At 43.1% G+C, this 22780-nt stretch overlaps 1 protein-coding gene across 1 annotated transcript in view; it reads right to left on the bottom strand.

Moving 5' to 3' along the window:
• Positions 1-4462: 4462 nt before the first annotated feature.
• Rnf182 (ring finger protein 182) overlaps positions 4463-22780 on the bottom strand; it is a 52923-nt gene continuing 34605 nt past the window's right edge. The window contains exon 2 of the mRNA XM_036188738.1: positions 4463-7573. Within this exon, the coding sequence (XP_036044631.1) occupies positions 6615-7358 (744 nt within the window). The 5' untranslated portion in view covers positions 7359-7573 and the 3' untranslated portion in view covers positions 4463-6614. The remainder of the gene's footprint in view (positions 7574-22780) is intronic.

Here is a 22780-nt window from a genome sequence, read left to right as displayed (position 1 = left end):
GGGTAAGTAATCAAAATTTAAAGTTTTCGGGGCTCAAATGCCTTGCCTTGACTTCTTCAAAACAAACTATTTAGATAATTATTCCAGGTAATTGTATACTCATATAGCTAGACACACACTTTGTGGGGAGTTAAATAACATTTATCCAGTTTGATATTTTGTTATCTATGATGTGATCGTCCATTACCAAAAGGTGACGAACATTGGCTAAGAGGTAAGGGAGTATATGGGAAGCAGACTCAAAGAGGATTGGACCTCGGTGTCCCCCACTCCACAGAACCTGTTTCTAGCCCTTGTCCTGTGACTCCTTTGATCATTTCCATGGCTGGGTTTCTCATTTGTTAAACACTGGAACTGATAAGTATTTCTAGCACTAACATTATGATCAAAATTTAACATCTGGCGCAGGCCTTCCAGAAGCTGGGATACTGGGTTCCACTCTGAAAATCCACAGTGGGAGTTTCAGAGGCAAAGCAAATAACTAGCATGTAATTACTCTGCTGAGACTTCCTTCGGCATATATTTAGGAATTTTGCTGTGCAGAGTGACTCAGAAGGCTGATGCTGGTGTGATTGTTAGGGACAAAGCTGTAAAATCTGGACAGGGTCTGCCAATGAAGTAAAAAACGAGCAGAAATCCCAGTCACCCGGTGCTGTACCTGCTCTCAGCAGCCTGTTCCTCCTTCCTTTACACTTCACATGTTGCCATTATACTTGGACCCACCGCAGAACCATCACCTTGATTTTGGCTGTCTGTTAAATTCATGCTCTAGGTTACTGATGTAAATCCACAGTCAGACTCCATATTGTAGCTGGGTTTTTTGTTTGTTTGTTTGTTTGTTTGTTTGTCTACCCGTTCTCTAAGGTGGGTTTCACAAAATGTCTTCCATCACACTAGCCCCACTAAGTACTAGCAGAGGTCTTAGGAAAGGATTCTGAGATAGCTAAGTTTGAAAAACACTGAACAGATTCACCCAAGGGTCTGTCTTTCAGACACTGCACAGTCCAGATGCTCACTCAGTAAGTCTGAGAAGACGACACTGGTCTTTCTTCTCTGTCCACTCACACGGACAGGACGCCTTTCCTTCAGGAACCAGCCACTTGGACACCTTCCACAACACATATTTGAGACAATTGTCATAAGATCTTGCTTTTCAAAACCATAAACCATAACTGTCTTTATATTTTCTCAATGAGCCATAAAAGGCATGGATATCGTGTCAAAAAAGTCAGGGGAAATGTGTATATTATGTACAGTAATAGCGACTATGAGTCAAAATAATGGGTCTTTAAGTTCTATATCAAAAAAATCTGGTGAGGTTCTCATCTGGAATATGAAGCTGTGGGTAGGGGCCAGGGAGGCAACTAGTGCCGTTTTCCTCCTCATTCCCAAGCCAAAATTTAGCGTTCTTTGGTGTCCAGGGACCACTGCACCCCACCCTCCTCCGGCAGCAGAAAGGCCACAAAATCAAGTTATTTGTCCATTTTAACTGGTGGCTTTCAGCCTGTCAACTCACAGGAGGCTGAAAATCATTGTATAATTTGAAGATCTATCCCACAAAAAAGTTATGACCATAACTTGAATCATTAGCTATATGGTTAATTCTAGCTGGAATACTGAGGAAAAGCACATCAGTCAGGAGCAGTGTCAACACATCAGTTATTTGGCTAGGACCTTTTCGGTGCTCAATAATGTTGAACACAGTAAAATAGGTAGGGATTGTCTCTGAGGTAAGCAGCTGAGTCCATTATTCCATGAGCAGTGAGAACGGTAGTTAATGGTTAAAAAAAATGATTTTTCAGTATTACTTACCTGGATAATTAAAAGTTTTCGGGAGACTAACATGGTTCTCTTTCACAGCTGTTGCCTACAACCTACAAAGTGTGTGTGTGTGTGTATGAGTGTGTGTGTGTGTGTGCACATATTCATCATGTGTATAGATACACATGTATGCTGTGTGTGTGCATGTGTGTGCAGGAGGATGACACTGGGTGTGTGAAGTTCTTCCATAAATGACAGTAAAAGGACTCGGAAAATGGGGGTGGATTAAAAGGAAGAGTGCAGGAAGTTTGAGTTTAACACATACCAAAAATAGATGTTCATTTATTGACTAATAGTGTTCCTTAGCATTCAAAACAACATCTCAGGCTAAAGTGTTGCCAAAATAATTAAAATTCATTTAAAATGCTGTGAGAAGACAAGCTTTTTAATCTGGAGATGAACAATAAAACGTTTGCCATATTTCAAACTCCCCAGATGGAATTAATATGAAGCCCGCTGTCAGAATTACCTTACCTTGGTCCATATCTAATGACAATAAGGTCATTTTTGATTGGTTCAACCACAGTGTGATTGTATTGGAATGAATTAGTGGAAGTGTTGAGAATTATATATCATACATTCACCCAACAAAGAAAACAAACACAGGTGGTCTGGATGCTATCGCCGAGTGCTAAATGGACCCGCAATAATTGCTCTCTTCCTGTGACCTGACAATTCTAATTCCACCTTCTCCCTCTTGGGTCTAATGACCACATGTTCTCAGGCTCCCCTCAGTGTTCCAGAACCTTCCCTCTGGCACCTTCCCCTAAGCATTCAGAGATCCAGCCTCGGAGATCAGCTCTGGTGCTCTTCTTGCTCTGCCCCAGCATCTCTCCAGCACCCCAGCATCTCTCCAGCGCCCCAGCATCTCTCCAGCGCCCCAGCATCTCTCCAGCACCCCAGCATCTCTCCAGTGCCTCACCCTCAGCTGCTTTGAAGAGCCAGGTCTCCGGGCCAGATCTCTTCCTGGAGGGGTGTGGGTAGAAATGTACAACACAACATTCTTTATACCTGGTGGGAAAAACGAAGTCACAGGCAGCCTTCTTGTCCAGGACATTCTTTCTCCTGAAACTCTAACCATCCCAATATAAATGGTAGAGTCAATAAACATCTGATTAATTAAAAAGTAATTGTTTTGCTTACTTGAATATTTTAATTAAATCAAGGCCCAACCACTTTGAAGAGCAATTTATCACATATGAATTAAACCAACTGAATTAAACCAACTTATATTACAGTATTGATGCTGTAGTTTAATTTCTGACCATACATATCCACACTGAGTTTACTTAGGTTTGGATTTTACTGTGGATTTAAATAATATGAGAAACTGGGGTCACTCCTTATTGTGTCTGAGACTCATTTAGAATTTACTCAGATTTCAACTTTAGTTATCACATTGAAAATCAGCTTCTTTTAGGTGCTGCAACAACCATGTATAACTCCAGTCCCAGGGAATCAGACACCCTCTTCAGGCCTCAGGCACCAGACATGCACATAGTGCCCAGACATACTTGTAAGCCAAACACTCATACACTAAAATCACTAATAATTTTTTTATTCATTTTACATACCAACCACAGATCCCCAAAAATTTTTAAAAAGGAAGCATGTTTTAGACAAAAGTAAACTTTACAAGGAAAAACACAATAGTAAGCCTATAGGAATAAATATTCATGATGGGTATTAAAATAAAGAAGAGGGCAAAGATCTGGAAATCATATAAAACACAAGTTGTGAGAACAAATAGTTAAACTCAGGGATTTTACCTGAAACCAAGGCTGTCACTGCCGGTTTTGAGGAAAATTCTAAAATAATCTGTAGTCTGGCTGAAGTATTTCAACAAATTAAGGCAAGCTTTGAGACTGTGTCAGCAAGAAGAGTATAAAAGAAGGACATGCCCCCCCATTGCACTTTCCCAGGCTGCCTTGTGGCCCCCTCCTCTGAGCTCCCCTCTTGTCTCCAGCTGTGTGTCTAACAACATCAGGATTCCTCTGGCTTTGCATCTGTCAGGCTGACACACTGAGAAATTTCATCCTGGTTTCCACAATGCTCAAAACCCTGCAAGTGTCCATTGCTTCCTGTCCTCAGCAGCTAAGCCTGAGTTCACAGGATACTCACAAGGACCCCGGGGAACTGTCTTCCTCTACCTGCTTCTTTGCTTATTCTTCTGTAAAGATTCCCAAAGTGAATTAAACCACTGTTCTTGACTGACATGCGGTGCTAGCTCACTGATTATTATGAACACAGAATTGCTGCATACCTTCAAATGACTCAACAATGGTCATGGTTAGTTGACATAGTATTTTTTCTAGTTTGACCAGACTGTGCAAGGTAAGGAATTCCTTTATTTCATTGGATTCTATCTTGTTGAGCGGATAGGAAAAAGTAAACCAAATCAAACAAAATAAAACATTTCATTTATGAAAATAATATTCTTATTTCATCTTCCCCAATGTTTCTTCTCCACTTGAAATAAAATATGAGGGCCTTTGTAGAAGTGTGATGGATGACATTAGCCTTGCAGGGAGATTCTAAAATCTTCATGTCTATGATAAAGGCATCGGCTTAATGAAAGTTCACATTTGTGGTTATCTGAAGTGAGAATGGCATCTCAACCACAAATCAGAGAAACCAAACCTCGTTTAGAAATAATAAAATTTAATGGACAAGAAAACATTATCATAGAGAATACAACAGTGTAGGATTGCCCTTTCTACTCAGCAGCATGGAGACCTGTGTTGTTTTGTGTTGTTATTGTCATACATTGAAAACTCTTTAAAAACCAAATCGACACATTGGTGTTAAGGAAAATATTGCCACAGCACTGCAGACATCACACAAAGCAGCAAAACACAGAGCTGGTCCAGAGCCTTCTGGAAACCTCTTCCTGCGGTAACTCACCGACTCCATGCCTCTGCTCACACAAAATGAGCGTCTTTCAAAAAGAAACCTTATAAATACACCGATCCAAACCACAAAACCTCTTAAATATTGTATTTACTCAAAGTACAAATGGAATTCTGGAAACTGCATCCACAGTACTACCTAAAACTAGGGTTTCTGGAATCATAAATGTATTTAGCTCTAAGTTGGGGTTTAAATTTCATTGGACCACATCCCACACATACTTTCTCCTTATATATACCTTGGGTATACATGTTCTTAAAGTCAGTAGTTATGCAACTAAATAAAACTCCTATTCTAGATAAGTATCCATTTTTCCTTAATATTGAGTTTGGAGTTGCCCCCCTGTAACTACTTCACACAACAAATATTTCACAACAAACAAGTTAACAAAGTCTTGGTAAAGCCCTTCGCTAAGCATTATGGATATTTTACTGTTAAGTTATCAGTAATGAGTCTCAGAGACTAAGAAGCTTTCTTCCCTCTTTTTGCCTAGTTTCTGTGAGCATTCTATTTCCCATCTAAAACCTGCTAGACAACTTATTCCCATAAATATATACATTCAGTGCCCCCCCAGCACTCTGTTTCATCAAAGGGGGTTGATACTCAAGCCACATAGCCTATGCTTTTACTGACTATAAATGTAAGGACTTGAATCTATTATCCCCAAGCTCACTGAACAGCAGGTAGCCGGAAGTGAGCTGCCCTCAGCCACCTCCACTTCATCCCCTCGACCTGTCTCTCCGAACAGGGCATCAGCTTGGCATGGCTTCACCCTTTCCTCTGCCTGGACTTCCATAGGACATAAACCTGAACCACTGCAACCTGGTACCATTCAAGAGAACACTTAGGTTCTCAGTGCCTAGAACAGGAGCCGCTGGCAGCCTGTCACCGGGTTTTCACCATCACAGCTTCCCCCAGAGTGTTGCAGGAGTCAATGAAGTCAGCCCTAAGCGAATTTCTGAAACAAGGGGAACAAAATGGAACCTTCAGAAACTGATAACAACTAATTTAAATGGAACTTCCTTCAGGGTAAGGGATGGGGCTGATTGAAGAATGTGGTTAGAAATCAAGCAAAATTAAAATGCTATAAGGAATTACTCCAGTGAATGTCTCCATGCAAAAACTGCTCATACCTTCTCCAGGGAGCCTGGGAGAAAAACACACATGGAGGAAAAGGCCTATGTTGACCACAAATGGCCATGAGATCTACTTCCATGCAAACTTCTCAGATCTGTCCATCTTCTCTAGCAACATGCCCAAACAGGAATTCTGCAGGAAGCACCCAAGGAGATGAGGTTGCAGGACCCTGGGGCAGGGGAACTGCAGAGTAGAGAAATGGATCTGAGGGAGGGTAGCAGACCTCAGGGAAACATTACCTTAAGAGAGAAAGCACCTGAAGACGATTAGAGCTCCAGCACTAAGAGAATGGGGCACACACCCATGTGATTCGGAGCAACCTGCTTCTGACATCTACCCACCATCATGGGATACCCCTAAATTAAAGGAGAACTCCAGTCATCCGGACCTTTTCACAGAGACCCCGCCATGATAGAACACACCTTGCCTGGTACCTGACTGAAAGCACTCACTGAGCCCACACCCTTGCTCTCGGACATCTCACAACTATCAGAGCTCCATAAAAGCTATGCACACACAGCTTTGCCTCTTGGCTAACCCTTCTGTAGAAATGAACTTTTCGTTTTTAATTTTCTGATCCAAGAAAACCCATCAAGCCAACATCTGGACAGGAAATGGGCCACAGACGCATGGCCAAGGGCTTTGTTGAGGCTGTAGACACTAATCATGGAGAATACAAAAAGCAAATCATACGTACATCATTTGAATGTAGCCATATGTGCCAAATTTCCGGTTTTGCATATTGATTAAGAAGGAAGTGCCATACAGTCCAGAAATTCATGACAAACACATTGGCAAAAACCATACACCATAAGGATGACCAGGCTAGAGGGGACGAGGCTAACAAAGACCACCCCAAGGGTGACTTTCTTAGACACCAGTAAATAGATCCCTAAGGGCAAGGAACTGAAGTACAGCAAGCCTAGTAGCCACACTAACACCCGGATGGAAGTCTGAAAGAGCAGCGAGGTGCAGTTCCACACCGTCCAGTTGTGTGACACTGTGGTGACAGAGTCGAAGCTGGCCGGCCTGTAGAATTCGACCACGGGAGTAGAACTGAGAGAAGGGGAGCTCTCCCTCTGCACCTCCATGATGGTGATCACCAGGCAGTTGGAGGACGTGTGGGAAGGGCTGACAAGGGAAGCCAGCCTCTTAGGTGTGAGCAGCAGCTCCGTGGGGTTCTCGGGCAGGCATTTCTTGCCTTTGCTTCCACAAGTCAAGTTTACAAGGATGTTATTGTCATCGGGCAGGCTACTAACTTCATCATCTGGCAGGCACGTCTCGAACCTGCAGAACGGACAGACTATGACACCTTGTGGGGAGTCCCCAAAGTCTATGATCTTGTAGAGGCATTTGGCACAAACCCTGTGACAACACTCCAGAACCTTGGGCTTCCTCTGTTTCAGGTTGTACCGATTGTAACAGATCTTGCACTCCAGCTCATCCGAGACCTGAGACTCCACAGCCTCTTCCGGTGGCTGGCTGGCCATCTTGAATTATGGATGCAGTCTCTTGTAGATGTGCCTGGCTGCAGAGGGACTTGGATTAAGGAATCCCCCTGAACATCATCACATCATCCGAGTCAGGCGAGGGGGCTAGAAGGGCTGGAAAAGTAGGGAGAGAACTCAGAAGTTTTTCAAACATTTTCAGTTCCTGCTTGGCACTCCCTCTCTCTGATGCATATTTTAAAAGGCCACCTGAAGATCTGCAAAGAAAAAAAAAAAAAAAACAGAGGTTGTAATAGAGCAAACAGTTCACTGAAAAGCTGTTCTGAGAGCTGCTTCGTGGCATTTTCTGAGCTCCAAGGATCAGGAGCAGCAGACCTTACAGATTAAGTCCCTTGCTAGGTCACCTTTCCAGTCCTGGGACAGGAAGGTGTCATGCCCATGCTACAATCCACAAACATCGTAAGAAAGAATTGAGTCCTTATGTGTGTGAAGTGCACAGACATACACTTCAGTGCCACGTGCTTTACAACGGTATCTACTGTAGCTAGGACAGATGATTCCTTTGAAATAAATACCACATTTTGGCCTCTTTGAAACATTGGGCTTATTCACAGTACCACTACAGAAAACAGCTAAGTGCCTTCTGCGGGGCTCACAAACACACTGAGAATCTTGTTGCTATTTCTAACTTGCTTGCTTGCTTGCTTGCTTGCTTGCTTGCTTGCTTGCTTGAGACAGTCTTACTCTATAGCCCAGGCTGGCCCCAAACTCACCACATAGCCCATGCTGACATTGAACTCAGTAACCCCGTGACTCAGGCATACAAATCTTGGGATTGAGGGCTCTGCCCTCTCATGCCCAGCTTACCCCAGAAGAGAATATTAAAGAGAAGTACTAAGGACATTCTCAAGAAGCATTTTGCTGTAGATAAGAATGTTTGTAAGTGAAGCAGATGGTTTTCACTTCTTCATCTGCTTTGCAAATGCCCTCAGTGTTTGACTGTTTGATTCAAATTTCTGTTTCAATGCCAATCTTGTGCATATACATCTACACAAAATAAAATGAAACACAAAGCCCCTGACATAGCCATATAAACACATCCAACTCCTAAGAAAGCAAAGCAAACATGGGGAACACATACAATTACACCCACACCCCATAAACGTAGGAAAGTCATTCCTAGGTGACTATCAGGAAATACTATTTGCCATCTCACCTACTGTGTGTCATGGAAACTCTGTCTGTGGTAGGCAGAGGGCACAGTGCAACCTGCAGGCCCGATACTAGTGACAGTGACATTACTAGCACGAGCTTTGGGCAAGGGGCAGAGGTCTATTCATGCGTACAGCGTGTCATCTATAGTGAGTATCAGTGCAAGAGAGCAGCAGTGTGGGCGACCTCCAGCTCATCTCATCAGCTTTAATATGTGTGATATTCGGGGTAGTCGATCTGTCTTGAATTATGCTGTGCTTGGAAAGTATGGAAATGGATTTGAATTTCTGAGCACATCCCTCCGAGCAATAATAGCAGGAGGCTGTCACAGCATTTATGAGGAGACAGCAACCGTGTTACAATTCAGAATTTGCTATGGCTCACACAGCCCTTAAGGAAAGGGGCAGTGAAGAGCTAAATTAAGCTTGGGCAGTTTTAAAATCAAGAGTATATGATGTCTTCCTTCTTATTTATGAGTTCTGCAAATTTTCAAATGACTTCTTATTCTATGTGACTGCATAATGGGCATCAGTGGCAAGAAGTGTGCTGTGGCCACACCAATCAATGGATTCTCTGGTTATGAGCCAAAGCATATAGATAGGCCTTTTCATCTATATTCAAAACTGCTCTCAGGTTTTTTATGTCCTGTGTGGACATTAACCCTTTGGGTATTAAATGTGTAAATGAACCAGGAGCTTTGAGGCTTCTGAACTAGTGTGAACAACAGTAAAATGTGTTCTTTAAAGGTTACATAAAACTCAGCTGCATAGCTGGCCATTGCTGTTTTCAAAGCTGGCTCCTTCACAGCCTTCCTACCTGTCTTTTTTTTTAAAAAAAAAAAAAAAATTTGAGACAGGGTTTCTCTGTGTAGCTTTGGAGCTTGTCCTGGAACTTGCTCTATAGACCAGGCTGGCCTTGAACTCACAGAGATCTGCCTGCCTCTGCCTCCTGAGAGCTGGGATTAAAGGCGTGTGCCACCACCGCTTGTCTTATGGTTCCTATCCAATTCAAATGTTTCACCTCTTCTTGAATCCCTCTTACATCTGACAAAGGGAAGTCTACTTCATCTGGGTTCTCAGATTCCTTGTCAAAGAGTTGAACAAATTTCCTCCTTTGTCTTCTCTGGATTATCCCTGTACCTCAAATATGTCCCTTTTCTCATTTACACTTGTTTATTCTTTGTTACATTTCCAGTCACACACATTATTATACCAGCTTTATTGTGCTTATCAGAGAACCAGCTAGATAATGTATTTACCTTATTGAGTTTGTTTCCTTCATTCCAGTCTTTTCCTTGATTGTTTCCTCTGATTTACCTTAGTGGGTTTTATTCTTCTTCTTCCTCATTTCATGATTAATAAACATGCTCTATCTTTATTTAAATGAGGATGGTGTGTCAAGGTGGTGACTTCCCACTGCCTATAGCTTTTACTCTAGAAGTTCCTGTGGACTTTTAGACAGCTTTACATTTGACCTTCCTATTGTTGTTTGTAGTCAGGGTCTCACTATGTAGCCCTTGGCTGGCCTGGAACTCTCTACGAGGACCAGGCTAACATCCAGCTCACACAGTCCACCCAGCACGCTCTCCCCAGTACTGGAATTAAAGGTGTGCACCACCATGCCCAGCTCATTTGACTTTTGACTTATCCTTTGATACAAAGGTTATTTCAATCATTTCATTTATAAGTTCATAAATTATTTGAAAAAGCATTGTATCACATTCTTTTATTGATTTCTACTAATGAATTATGATCAGAGAACTCAGAAGATCTCTTTCCCTCTGAATGTATTGTTCTTTGTAGCCCAGCGTGTGCTCAACTTCCCTAACACTTCTAGAAACTAATGTCCTGTATTCGAAAGACATCGGATCCAGCAGAGCTATTAAACACAACTTTCTATCTATTGATTACTATCTTCAAGGTGGGTAATATGTGATTGTGGAGGAGACAAGTGAACAGGGTTTATTAAAGTGACTGGCAGAATTACATTTGTATTTCAAAGAGTTTTGCTTTACAGATTTCATGGTACATTATGTAAAAGTTTTGCTCACCTTCATAAACTCTTCTTTAGCCTTAAGAATATCATTTCTTAACCCGCTGATGAATTACCTCAAGCACCACCTTGTCTAATACTGACATTGCTCATTCCACTGACTGCAGTTACCTAGGATCACTATCTAGCCTGACGCTTTCAACTTTGATTATTTTATTTCCTAAATCAGTACACATTGTGTGTGTATGTGCATGTGTGTGTGCCTATGTGAGTGTATATGTGTATGTATATGAGTGTGTTTAAGTGTATATGAGTGTGAATGAGTGTGCGTTGTGTGGTTTAGAGTGTGTACCTGTGTGTGTACCTGTGTGTGTACCTGTGTGTGTGAATGTGTGTATACTTATGAGCCTGTGTGAGTGTGTGAGTTTGTGTGTGTGTGTTGCACTCAAGGCCTGTACATGCTGCACAAATGCTCTACTACTAAGCCACTGCCCTGTCCCCACCTTTTAAAATGTTTAATTTTGACACAGGATTTCACTAAGTTACTCAAACTGGCTTTTAACTCACCTTGTAACCAGACAAGTATTACATTCACAGTCTTTCTGTCCCAGCTCAAGTAGCTGTTATTACAGCCAGCACTACCAGGCCCATCTTGGGATTTGCATTTTAACTCAGGCAAACAATCACATAATAAAAAATAAATAAATAAAAAGTGTTACTTGTGTAGCCAGGCAGTGGTGGCGCACGCCTTTAATCCCAGCACTCGGGAGGCAGAGGCAGGCAGATCTCTGTGAGTTCGAGACCAGCCTTGCCTATAGAGTGAATTCCAGGACAGGTACCAAAGCTACACAGAGAAACCTGTCTTGAAAAAACCAAAAAAAAAAAAAAAAATTGTTACTTGTATTTACTTATTTGTATATATACATATGTATGTATACATGCAATAATAGTTTTTAAAAGACAAGATCATGAGTTTGGGAGGCAAGGGCATGAAAGACGTTGAAAGGAGAGGGAAGGATGAAAGTGACACATGTATAAAATTTCAAAAGAAATAAATTAAAAACAAATGGGCCTAGATATGGTCCCTGGTGTAATGGCCAGCACTCTGGACTCTGAATCCGCCAATCTGAGTTCAAATTCCAGTGGGACCTGGAATTTCCCCTGCGTTATCTTCCCTCACTGTGAGGGCTATGGTTTTAGGGAGCAGACCATTTCTTTGTGCTCTCCTCTTGAGCATTTTTGGCATAAAACAAGTAATGAGATCCTTAATTCTTAAGCAAGAAGCTTTAACCCCAGAGGGGGAGTGGCTGGCTGCCTGGGTGCGGTCCATTCGCTGCTGCTTTCTCTCCAGCTCTACTGTTACTCCTCCAGCCAGTCTCTGGTGCCAATGGGGAGACACCTGCAGCTAGCCAACACTTCCTCACAGAAGGTCATCTGCTCTGTTACAAGAAGCTGCTAAGAGTCTTCTCTTTGGGCACTCAAGAGCTCTAAAATATGCAGAGGTGCCTTGAGTCACCTCTGAGAACGTGTGTCTTGTATTCATCTGCTCACTTCCTGCGTCTCTCCTGTTACACATGTTCTAGCCCCTAGGCTGACATTCTCTCATGAATCCCACCCCTTTATGTTTCAGCTCAGTGCTTCAAACCCCTTTACTTGACCGTCAGTTCTCTCCAGAACAATCATCACGTCTGTCTGAGGGGAGAGTCACGTGTCTCCTCTCCTGCAGGTCTTCCTGTGCTGCATTTAAATCTCCTTCTGTACGCTCCCCATTCTCATCTGCCTCCAGCTGCCATGCTGGGGTGCAATGCACGATTCCAGCTGTTCTTGTAGGCTGCCTCCTTTTTGGCCACAGTGACACCATCGCACTTGTCACATGACTGGGCTGCTGATCTGCTGTCAGCCACAGCGGGGAGTCGTGGGAAATGGTCTCCACTCATGGGACCACAGGGACACGGGTTCAAGCTGTGGGATACAGCCACGTGATAGGAGAGAGCCTTCCTTCTCCAAAGCCTTGGAGACAGTGTGAATGCAGCCAAGCTGTTGCGACACCTGGATCTTCTGCAGAGTGCACACACACACACACACACACACACACACACACACACACACTTGAGAAGGGTGATTTTCAATTCTAGAAGTCCTCCATCATCCAGTCTTGTATCCATTGTATTCATATTCCCCAACGGCACCATCAGGCTCCATCTTTAACGCCAGCCTGGCCAGAGAGAAAGCTGTTATCTGTGCCCAGCTCCTCAGCTTTCTCAGGGCTTGGGCACCTGAATTTGGGGCTCTAACTCCAAGACAGGCTGGGATGAGGAGAGGCCGACATGGGTGGGGGCAGGCTGGACAGCTGGACAGCTGCTTTCGATTGCTGGCCCCCAGACTCTGTGCCAACTAAAGTTTCCAGGAAGTGTTTTCACAACTATTGGTGCATGTGGAAAGTCATAATGAAAGCTGAATTTGCAGAGAACATTGGTGACACCAACCATGCTTCCCGTGACATAAAGGTATGTAATAAATTGATTTTCCCCCCTCATTTATAAACTATCTTTAAAATTCACATTTGCTAAGTGTTCTATACTTTCTTTTATTTTTCTTCTTTAATAACAAACTATTTGATGCCCAATAATAAGAAGCTTTTAACATTTCACTTGGCTATCTTTCTTAAATACTTTTTCAAATCTTATATTGTACTTCAAATAGTTATTATATGCAGTTAGATTAAAAAGCAATTGAATAAGAATTCTCTATGGTTTTCTTTTTAAAACATGATATAAACCAGGAGGTGGTGGCGCTCGCCTTTAATCCCAGCACTCAGGAGGCAGAGGCAGGCGGATCTTTGTGAGTTCAAGGCCAGCCTGGTCTCCAAAGCGAGTTCCAGGAAAGGTGCAAAGCTATACAGAGAAACCCTATCTCAAAAATAAAAATAAATAAATAATAAAAAATAAAAAGTAAATAAAGCATGATATAGTTTTTAGAACTTGGATTGTCCATGGGCTGGGAGGCAGCACACTGGACGAGGACTGGAGTCAGGTCCTCAGCATCTACATAAAGAGTCAAATGCAGTAACAGTGCCTATGACCTCAGGCTAGAGGAGTAGAGCGGGAGGAACCTGGGGCCTTGCTGGCAAACTCATCCAAGCTGAACAGCTGGACTCCAGATTCAGACTCAGTGAGACACTGACTCAAATACACTACCTGAATTGACCTCAGGCTTCTATCCTCCCTACATACACACACACACACACATAGCATAGCCCCCCCCCCTCTCTCTCTCACACACACACACACAGCTTTAGACTGCTCAGAATCTCTCCTACTTGGAGCTACTTTCCTGGATTTCCATGGCATAATTCTTCTATGCCACCTTGTGAAAGAATTCATAGTAGATAAATCATTTTACCTAATTGTTATTTACCCTGACCCTTAACCTGAATATTCTTACACAGCAATTCTCCAGGTGCTTTACAAACACTCTATACAGTATGATTTTCTTTTTAAGCTATCAATGGGTGGAAGAACCTGTTTCCTCACCCTTTAATCAACAGGCATGGGGCTTCCTCCTACCAGCAGCCTGAAAGTGATGCAGCCCTGTGGCGTTCAGAAGCCCGACTTCAAGGTGCTCTGCGCTTCTGTTCTTGCTCTCTTGAAGCCTTGAAGCCCCATGGAAGAGGCCCTGGTCAGACTCTGGAAGGTCAGAAGCCACGGAAGCCCCAACAAAATCGAGCAGCAAGACCACTCAAGAAAACAACACCATGCAGCACTGACTTACGCCCCTGAGCCAACTGCCTCATTTGAATATCTGGTCCCGGGAAAGACCTGCATAAACCTCCTCCCACTGCCTCAGGAAAGCATGCTGAATCACAGACTCAAGGGCAAAGGACATTCTGGTCGCTCTAAGACAGTCTACTTTCAAAGTTGTGTGTTTTCTGACAACAGATAACCACAATGTGCAACACTATTCCGAACTAATCAAAAGTCGGTTTCTATCCAATCAGGGTGTTTCTGGGCACTTAAGAATGGGTACCATTCCTGCCTCTAAGCTCTGAAGTACCCTGAGTTGCAGCCACTGTGATTCTTGTCAGAAATGATTCATCAAAATACAGCTTCTATGTATTCTTCTGGATTTATGCCTGTATCATTCTTATTATCACAATGCCCATTGATAAAGAGAATCTCTCTAAGGAACTCAAACATTTTAGAGACATCCAATGAGCTCCATGATACTAAGGGCAAGTGTAAATCCCAAGGTCCTGATATGAATAGGCATGGAAGGGAAGACTCTTCCCCAGATGGCAGGAGTTCAAATACAAGAGCACACATGAGATAGAGATCAATATGATCACATTGCTTGCAATTCCAGGGCGAGTCTGTGTTATTTGTATTATCCGTTGTCCAAGTGAATTAAGTGTTAGGTAATGGGGTGAGTTGTGTTTCTTCAGAACATCTCAGGTACAGGTTTCAGGTAGCCTGAGTCCTGCTCCCAAAGGCCATCAACCATTTGAATTTGGCATTAGTGGGGTAGATTACATGTTTCCCTGTGTGAAACAACTACCAAGTTTCACCCTCATTTCCTGGCTATTCCTCCTGAACTGGAGAATAAATATCAGCACTGCTGGCAGATGATGAGACGATATATTTCAAAAGGATACAAGAGCTGTGATCATTATCTGCGGCAGCGGCGGCTGCTGGGGACAGTGCTAAAGGCTTGCTCCTCTCCAATTTCTTTTCCCACCAAATGTAGCATCACTCCTCAAACAGTGTCATTTCTTGATCATCACTTTCATGACGTCCTAAGTTCTTTGACTAATAACTCTATCCCTTTGCACTTAGCATGGCAGAGTCTTGGTTCTTAATCTAAGCTATTAATATATCATACAGAGGTGACTTTTCCTTAATGTCATTTCTCTCCTTCATAAACATCCTATGCTCCTAATCTTACTGTGTATGGCAGTTGAGCCTCAAATTAAATTTAAGTCATAGACTTGTGACCTACCCCCAAGAAAGTGCAGTCAGATGTTGACTTCTGGTTGGGGCTTGAAAGGGCCCTCTGTGACTTAGCAATACCCACTTACCAGCCTCTGATATCAGTCCTAACTACCAGAGGTCTCCCTTAAGGAACTTTTGTAGCATCTAATGGTGCAGGCGATTACCTCAGTTAAGATGTTTGCTATGTGTTTCCATATCGGAAACAAGCCCTCTCAATAGCAACAGGATCTGACTTGAAAATCCTAAATGAATAGACTCAACAGATGCTAAGCGCTCATTCCTGAAGGATCAACAGCTGCTGCCTCTAGAAGAATTTAACCTGCAAAGCCATAACACCCCAATGGTCGCCTAGCAACATATGAAGAGTTCCAGAAAGCCACTCTCAAAGATTAAAACTTTAACTTCAACAGTCACCCAAGACCAAGACAATTTAATATGATGGAGAGATATCATCTACTCATCAGGAAGTGCCAAGTAATCAGAAATCTGTGCTGCTGGGTTGGAGAGACTCTGCGGGGCAAGCTGGCTAGCGAGTCAAATCGGCAAGCACTGAGTTCAAGTGAGAAACCTAGTCTCAACATATAAAGAAGAGGAAAATCGAGGAGGACAGCACACTGTCAACCCTTAGTGCCTACACACACACACACACACACACACACACACACACACACCACGTGAATAGGAACACAGCCTGAAAACAATTACACTATTAAAACTGATTCCTGTCTCATTATTATCTTTTGTATTAAATCCTTCCTCTACTATTCTCCCTGGCCAAGATTTGAAAATATCTCCAACCTTATCAGGGAAAAAAGAGAAGGAGAAGCAGGAGGAGGAGGAGAGACAGAGAGATAGAGAGACAGAGACATAAAGAGAGAGAGGGAGGGAGAAAGGAAGAAAGGAAGGAAGGAAGGAAGGAAGGAAAGAAGGAAGGGGGAAGGAAGGAAAGAAGGAAGAAGGGGAAAGAAGGAAAGAAAGAAAGAAAGAAAGAAAGAAAGAAAGGAAGAAAGGAAGGAAGGAAGGAAGGAAGGAAGGAAGAAAGAAGCTGCTATTGTGTAACACTGAGTGCCTCCCCCAAAGGCTCATCTGCTACTCACTTGATATTCATGGTAGCACTATTAAAAAGGTAGTGGAGCCTTCAGTAAGAGGCCATTAGGTCACTCGGGCGAAGGCCTTGAGGAAGACTGTGGCCCTAGCCTGTTCCTTTCTCTTTGCTTCCCAGCTTGTGATCTAAGAGGGTCAACACTACACAAGTTCCCACCGAGATATTTGCCCCACCGAGGCCCAGATGGTAGACCAGAAATCTAAGACTAAGAAATCTAAGAACTTTAAGCCCTGTGAGCTGAACTGAGTCTCCTCTTTTTATGCCAATGACCCAAGGAGTTTCACTACAGGGGTGGAAAGCTGAGGTACAGCGATGGCCCTCTGCAGTATTTCTACAATTTCCAGCACAGACGGCTTAATTATTGTGTGCCTAGTCACTAAATAAAAGCAATGCACCACACAGCTTAGCTCCTCTCCAAGACAGTAGAATCGCCCTTCTTTTGGAACACAGAGGTCACTGGCTTGTTAGTCAAATGAAGCTTACAACTCAACTCCTAAAGCTATGGCTGAAAACCACAGATTGTCCCTCAAAGTGCTTTAGTGAGTGACAGGAACGGCATCTCCAGCTGTTACAGACAGTAGCTAAAAGAACAATGTGGACAAGAAAAAGCTCACAAGGCCCTGACTGACCCCTGGAAGATGGGCTAACAGGCAGTTAATGGCTGCTGAGGGACAAAGAATTAGGCTTCTCCGGGAAGCAGCCCTGGTAGGCTAACCAATCCCCAACTGTCATACCTAGACAAGAGAAAATTGCACAGCTTTGTAGTGAGCTGAGGCAGCTGGAGCGAGGGCTCAGGCTTAGAGCCCAGGCTCACAACCCAAGACGAACTGAGGTGCAGCAGGTGGAGAGTGAATGTCGGGGAACAGGACCACCCGTCACCTAACAACAGGTGCTTTCTGCAAATTGTGTCTTTACCCGGTTTTGTCATTGTGTGAACATGACACACACATACACATGTGTGTGTGTGTGTATGTGTGTGTGTGTATATATATATATATATATATATATATATATATATATATGCCACACTAAATGGACTCAGCAGATTGTATTTCTATGTGTGTATGTGTATATACATACATGTATATAACAATAATAATTAAGAGGTTACAAAGTTGAAAGGGAGTGGAGGAACTCAGGAGGAGTTGGAGAGGGGAAGTATGAGGTAGAAATTTGTAAATACAGAACTCCATAGACTGTTTTTCTCAGTTCCCATAATTCAAGAGAACATTTGCTCTCTTTCCAAGACCAATAAAAATGGGTCCACTACCCCATGAAACAGCAGATGTATACTATTGAGGCCAACTATACTCTGACTCAGCAAAATGTGCCAATCTAATTAACAGTGCTTCCATTAACACTGGGCAAAACACTCTGAGAAAAACAAAACACTTTCTAAATTCCAGCACATCTAATATATGCCTACCCTAAGAGGACAGGAAGAAAATGAAATCCACAACATTAAATTGTATTAAATTCATTTGCCCCAAGTGGCTTTTCTCAATTGGCCTTTTAGAGTCAATCCCAATGAATGTGTCACTTTTCAGTAGAGCCACATAATGTGGAAGTATTGATTGACACACATTCATTCAACTGTGAAGATGGGGATAAGGCAAATATTGTAATTTTTTAATGGAACAAAAATGATACTTGTATAAAAAAGACTGCAGAAAAGATGCTTTATTAAGGTTAAGTAATTTTACTGTGTGACTGACATATTGATGATGTCTTCCCAAAAGGCAAAGACAGAAAAAAAAAAAAAAAAAAAAAAAAAAAAAAAAAAACACTTTTCTCTCACTAGCCCTGGAAATAAATAACTGCTTAAGCTAAGCTTTTAAGTTAAAAGAAAAAAGTCTTCCTATTTTTATAGTTGAGAGTAAACAGCTCTGCTGTTGGCATCCTCTGACAACCAGGATTAGTCAGGAAATATATTCACTGAAACAAGAGAAAATTGCTCAGCTTTGTAGTGAGCTGAGGCAGCTGGAGCGAGGGCTCAGGCTTAGAGCCCAGGCTCACAACCCAAGACGAACTGAGGTGCAGCAGGTGGAGAGTGAATGTCGGGGAACAGGACCACCCGCCACCTAACAACAGGTGCTTTCTGCAAACTGTGTCTTTACCCGGTTTTGTCATTGTGTGAACATCCTAGAGCACACTTTCATTAAGTCACTCCTGTGCCCTCTTCAAGCCATCAAAGAACACTGTCCACATGAGAAAGTAAAAGTTTATACCTGGCAGGGACACACCCTAAAATGATTAAGAGTTTAATATAGTAAGTTTATGAACAGTAATGAAGTCATTTATTGTTAGCAGGGATGGTGAGCTGTTGCTGTCCAGTACAGTACTTGCTTTGCTTTGTTATTTTGAGACAGAGTCTTACCACATAGTCCAGGCTGACCTCAAACTCTCCACCCTCCTACTGTCAACTACTGTATGCCACCACCCCAAACTGTGTTGTACTATCACACATTTGCCAGCAGGGTGAGTTTGTGGACACCAGCATCACCACAAACATGAGTGATGCATCATTAAGGTATCAGGATGACTAGGATGTCACCAGGAAATAGGAACTTCTCAGCTCCATTAGCATCTTATAGGATATGGTCACTGTCGACCAAGACATCATGTTATTTATTTTATGGGATGGGAAGGAGGTGTGCACCTACCACAGAGCAAGTGTGGAAGTCAGAGGACAACTTGCAGGAGTCGGTTCTCTTACTCTACCATGTGAGTTCCAGGATCAAACCCAGTTCGTCAGGATTGGCAGCAAATGCCTTCACCTATTGAGCCTTGCCTCGGGCCTCAAGAGGTCATTTTCCACAGTGAATGACTATAGTGTAATGAAAAAGATGGCCTGCAATCATTAGGACAAATTAGAGACAGCACAGAAGATGGTTTTCTTTTTAAATGGAGGGGAGATGTCATTTTTGAAACCTTTAAACCCATATTCAAAATTATTGTTATTGATCAACTAGCAACCAGGACTACATGAGTAACATGAATATTCTTAAGTGGAAGCTTGAAACACATTTTCTTCTCTTGGTTTTTATTCGCAGATGTGTAAAATTATACACATTTTGTACTTGGCAATAAACAGAAATGAAAACATCAGAGCTGGAATTCAGGAGTCACCAGCACTGCGGGGAATAACGGAAATCAGAAATGTGAGGCTAGTTTGAGTTAGGGAAGTCTGAAGTGAGCTGAGCTGTGCTGGGGACACAGGGCAGGGAGTTGGCAGGATGAGCTAGGGAAAGAGAAAAATAAAAGCAAGCTAGATGGGGAAGGAAAGTCATGTCTCAACCCCAGGAAAGACAGGGAACCGGGAGGCCTGAGAGAGGCAGGTGGTCACTACCATCAGTGGCCACAGAGAGAGGCAGGTGGTCACTACCATCAGTGGCCACAGAGAGAGGCAGGTGGTCACTACCATCAGTGGCCACAGAGAGAGGCAGGTGGTCACTACCACCAATGGCCACAGAGAGAGGCAGGTGGTCACTACCATCAGTGGCCACAGAGAGAGGCAGGTGGTCACTACCATCAGTGGCCACAGAGAGACAGACATCTGAGAAGACAGTCTGCAGACAACTTAGGCCAGGGCAGAGAGGAAAAGTCCCTGATAAATCTGCGTAGGCACAATAACCAAGAAGAGAAACTGGGAGGGTACTAGAACAGCTTGTGAGTTAGTTAAGTGAACTGTGGATGATAAATCAGGAGAGAGCATTTTCATAGGAATGATCAGGTTAGGCCCGGGCTCTTGGAAACAGCCATCTTCTCCACTTGGCACCAATGTAAAACTAAACATCATTAAGGCAAATGGCAGACAGCACGCCCACTAAACAACACGGCATGGTGAAATGTTTTCAGTGTCAATGTTGGGTAATAGTGGCATGCACATTAACAGGGTTTTAAAACTGGATAAAACTGCAAGAAAATAATCAATTTCCTTCATTTGGAAAACACATTTTTATTACCTAATGAAGCCCAAACTGTAGCAGCATCGATTTTAGGGCCACAGAGAGAGGCTGCTGATTTATTGTATAAAAACAGTACAACTGCAATGTGGAAATCATCCTGCCAGAGAGCACAGTAGAGAAGACTGAAACATCAGCCATGTGCTAAAGCCGCAGTGTTAAGATGAAACTTAAAACCAGCTGATGGGCTCAGCCGTGGAAGAGCTCTCAGAATGCAGCTCATTCTGAGAATGGAGAAGCAAAGTAAAAGACTCAAGAATCCATTGTCCTCTCCTTTGCAGAGTTTACTCCCCATGTGTCCTTAAGGTAACCGGATTTCTAATGATTCTTCCTCACAGAGGACGAGCTTCAATCAATAAACAAAGAGGGCTAAGCAGTGGCTCCCCTGGCAGAGTACTCACCATGGGAGTATGAAAGCCCGAGTTAACTCTCTAGAACCCACAGAAAAAACAGGCATGGCAGCACACACTTGTCAGGCCAGCTCTGGGATGATGGGGCAGGGGTATTCTGGGGGTTCACTGGCCAGCCAGTCTAGCCAAATCAGTGAGCTCCAGGTTCAGTGAAGAGACCCTGTCTCAAAATATAAGGTAGGGGACAATAGAAGACACCTGAGAGTTCCACAACTCTGACTTCTGCACAGGCATGTACACCCCTCGCACACACAATCACATACACACATAAACAATCATGTGTGTGCACACATGCACATGCGCACACTCACACACACAAATACATAGAAAATAAGCAAAAGTGGCAGGATTATAATATCATGCAAACTTTACTACAATGTTTGATTAGATGAGTCGGTACATCAGCACCAGGGCCTGCATCTGAATTCTGGTTTGTAATCCCATCCAGCCCCTTCTTCCACCCAGTGAGTGTCTGAGGCTGTTTCATCTCCCAGTGCCAAACACTGTGGACTCTCAAAACCAAAACTCTGACTATTTGATGCTTTCTAGAAGTGTCCCAGTACCTGATCTCATAACAATTATCTGGTTGCTAAAACCCTAGGCACACAGCAGAAGGAGAAGTGGGCCATATACAAATCTGGCTGATGACACCTATGCTAAATGGTGGGTCCTCCAGCACAAAGAAGAAAGTGCCACCTGCCTCCTGGTCCAGGCGATGGAAGTATCCAATGCCACCTCTGAAGTCGCCTGGCCAAGACACTGAAAACATATCAAACCTCCATTCCTAATTACCAGGGGAAAGGGGAGATGGGGAAGAGGAGAACAAATTAAATTATGCCATGGGAGGACAGAGGGTTAAAATTCAGAATGGAGTGAATTCCACAGGACAAAGCACCTGTTTTCTCAATTCAAACAGAACACAAGGAGGAAACAGGAAATGGAGAACAGACGGACTGAGACCCTGGAGAGATAGCCCACAAAATATGGAGCCCTTGTTTGGGTCCTGTCGCTAAATACCGAGTGGGGAAAGTTTACCTGACAATAAAGGAAATGTGACTAGTGGCCACACATTTGGTGAGGTGAAGAATTCTGTTGTTTTCTGCAGTGGTGATAGTGTTGTATATATTTTTAAACCATGTCTTCTCTTTGTTTTAAGGAAACATACAACAGTATTCTCAGATGAAATAATATGACATCTGGTCTTTGTTTCAAATAATCCAATGGGGAGGGGGCAGAGAAATGAAGCAAGATCGGCCATATGCCGATCATTGTTGAAGCTCTGTGATTAGGATAAAGGGATTCATTATACCATTTTCTCTACTGTTGAATATGTTCAAAATTATTCATCGTAAAAACGATAAAAATAAAAGCCATTAGCAAGGCTTTCTTCCTACTCTCCAACACTTATGTTCATGGATGCTGTCTTTATCGCCGCTCCTTCCCCTGCCCATTCACTTCATATATTTGTATTGGTTCATAAGCGAAATATTTGTACTCTCTACAACGTGAGCCCTAGGCTAGGTGCTAGCAAAGGACTCGACCTTCAAGAAATGAGAATGGGAGAAAAGGAAGGTGTGGGAGGGGAGAGGGGGAAGGAAAGGGGTGTGACTCATTATTATAGGCTCTTGAAGGCAATGCCACAGGACCTGGAGCCAGATGATCTTAGGGGCTGAGAGTGGACACCTCTGTGTTCCTTCATCACAGCCCTTAACAGCTGGTGACAGTGTGGTTAATCTTTCCTGATATTCTTCTTTTTCTCCTAAGGAGAAATCTCCATTTCTCTGAGTGGTCT

Source organism: Onychomys torridus, chromosome 5 (genome assembly GCF_903995425.1).
Source record: "Onychomys torridus chromosome 5, mOncTor1.1, whole genome shotgun sequence".
NCBI lineage: Eukaryota > Metazoa > Chordata > Mammalia > Rodentia > Cricetidae > Onychomys > Onychomys torridus.
This window is presented reverse-complemented; position numbering and strand designations above follow the sequence as displayed.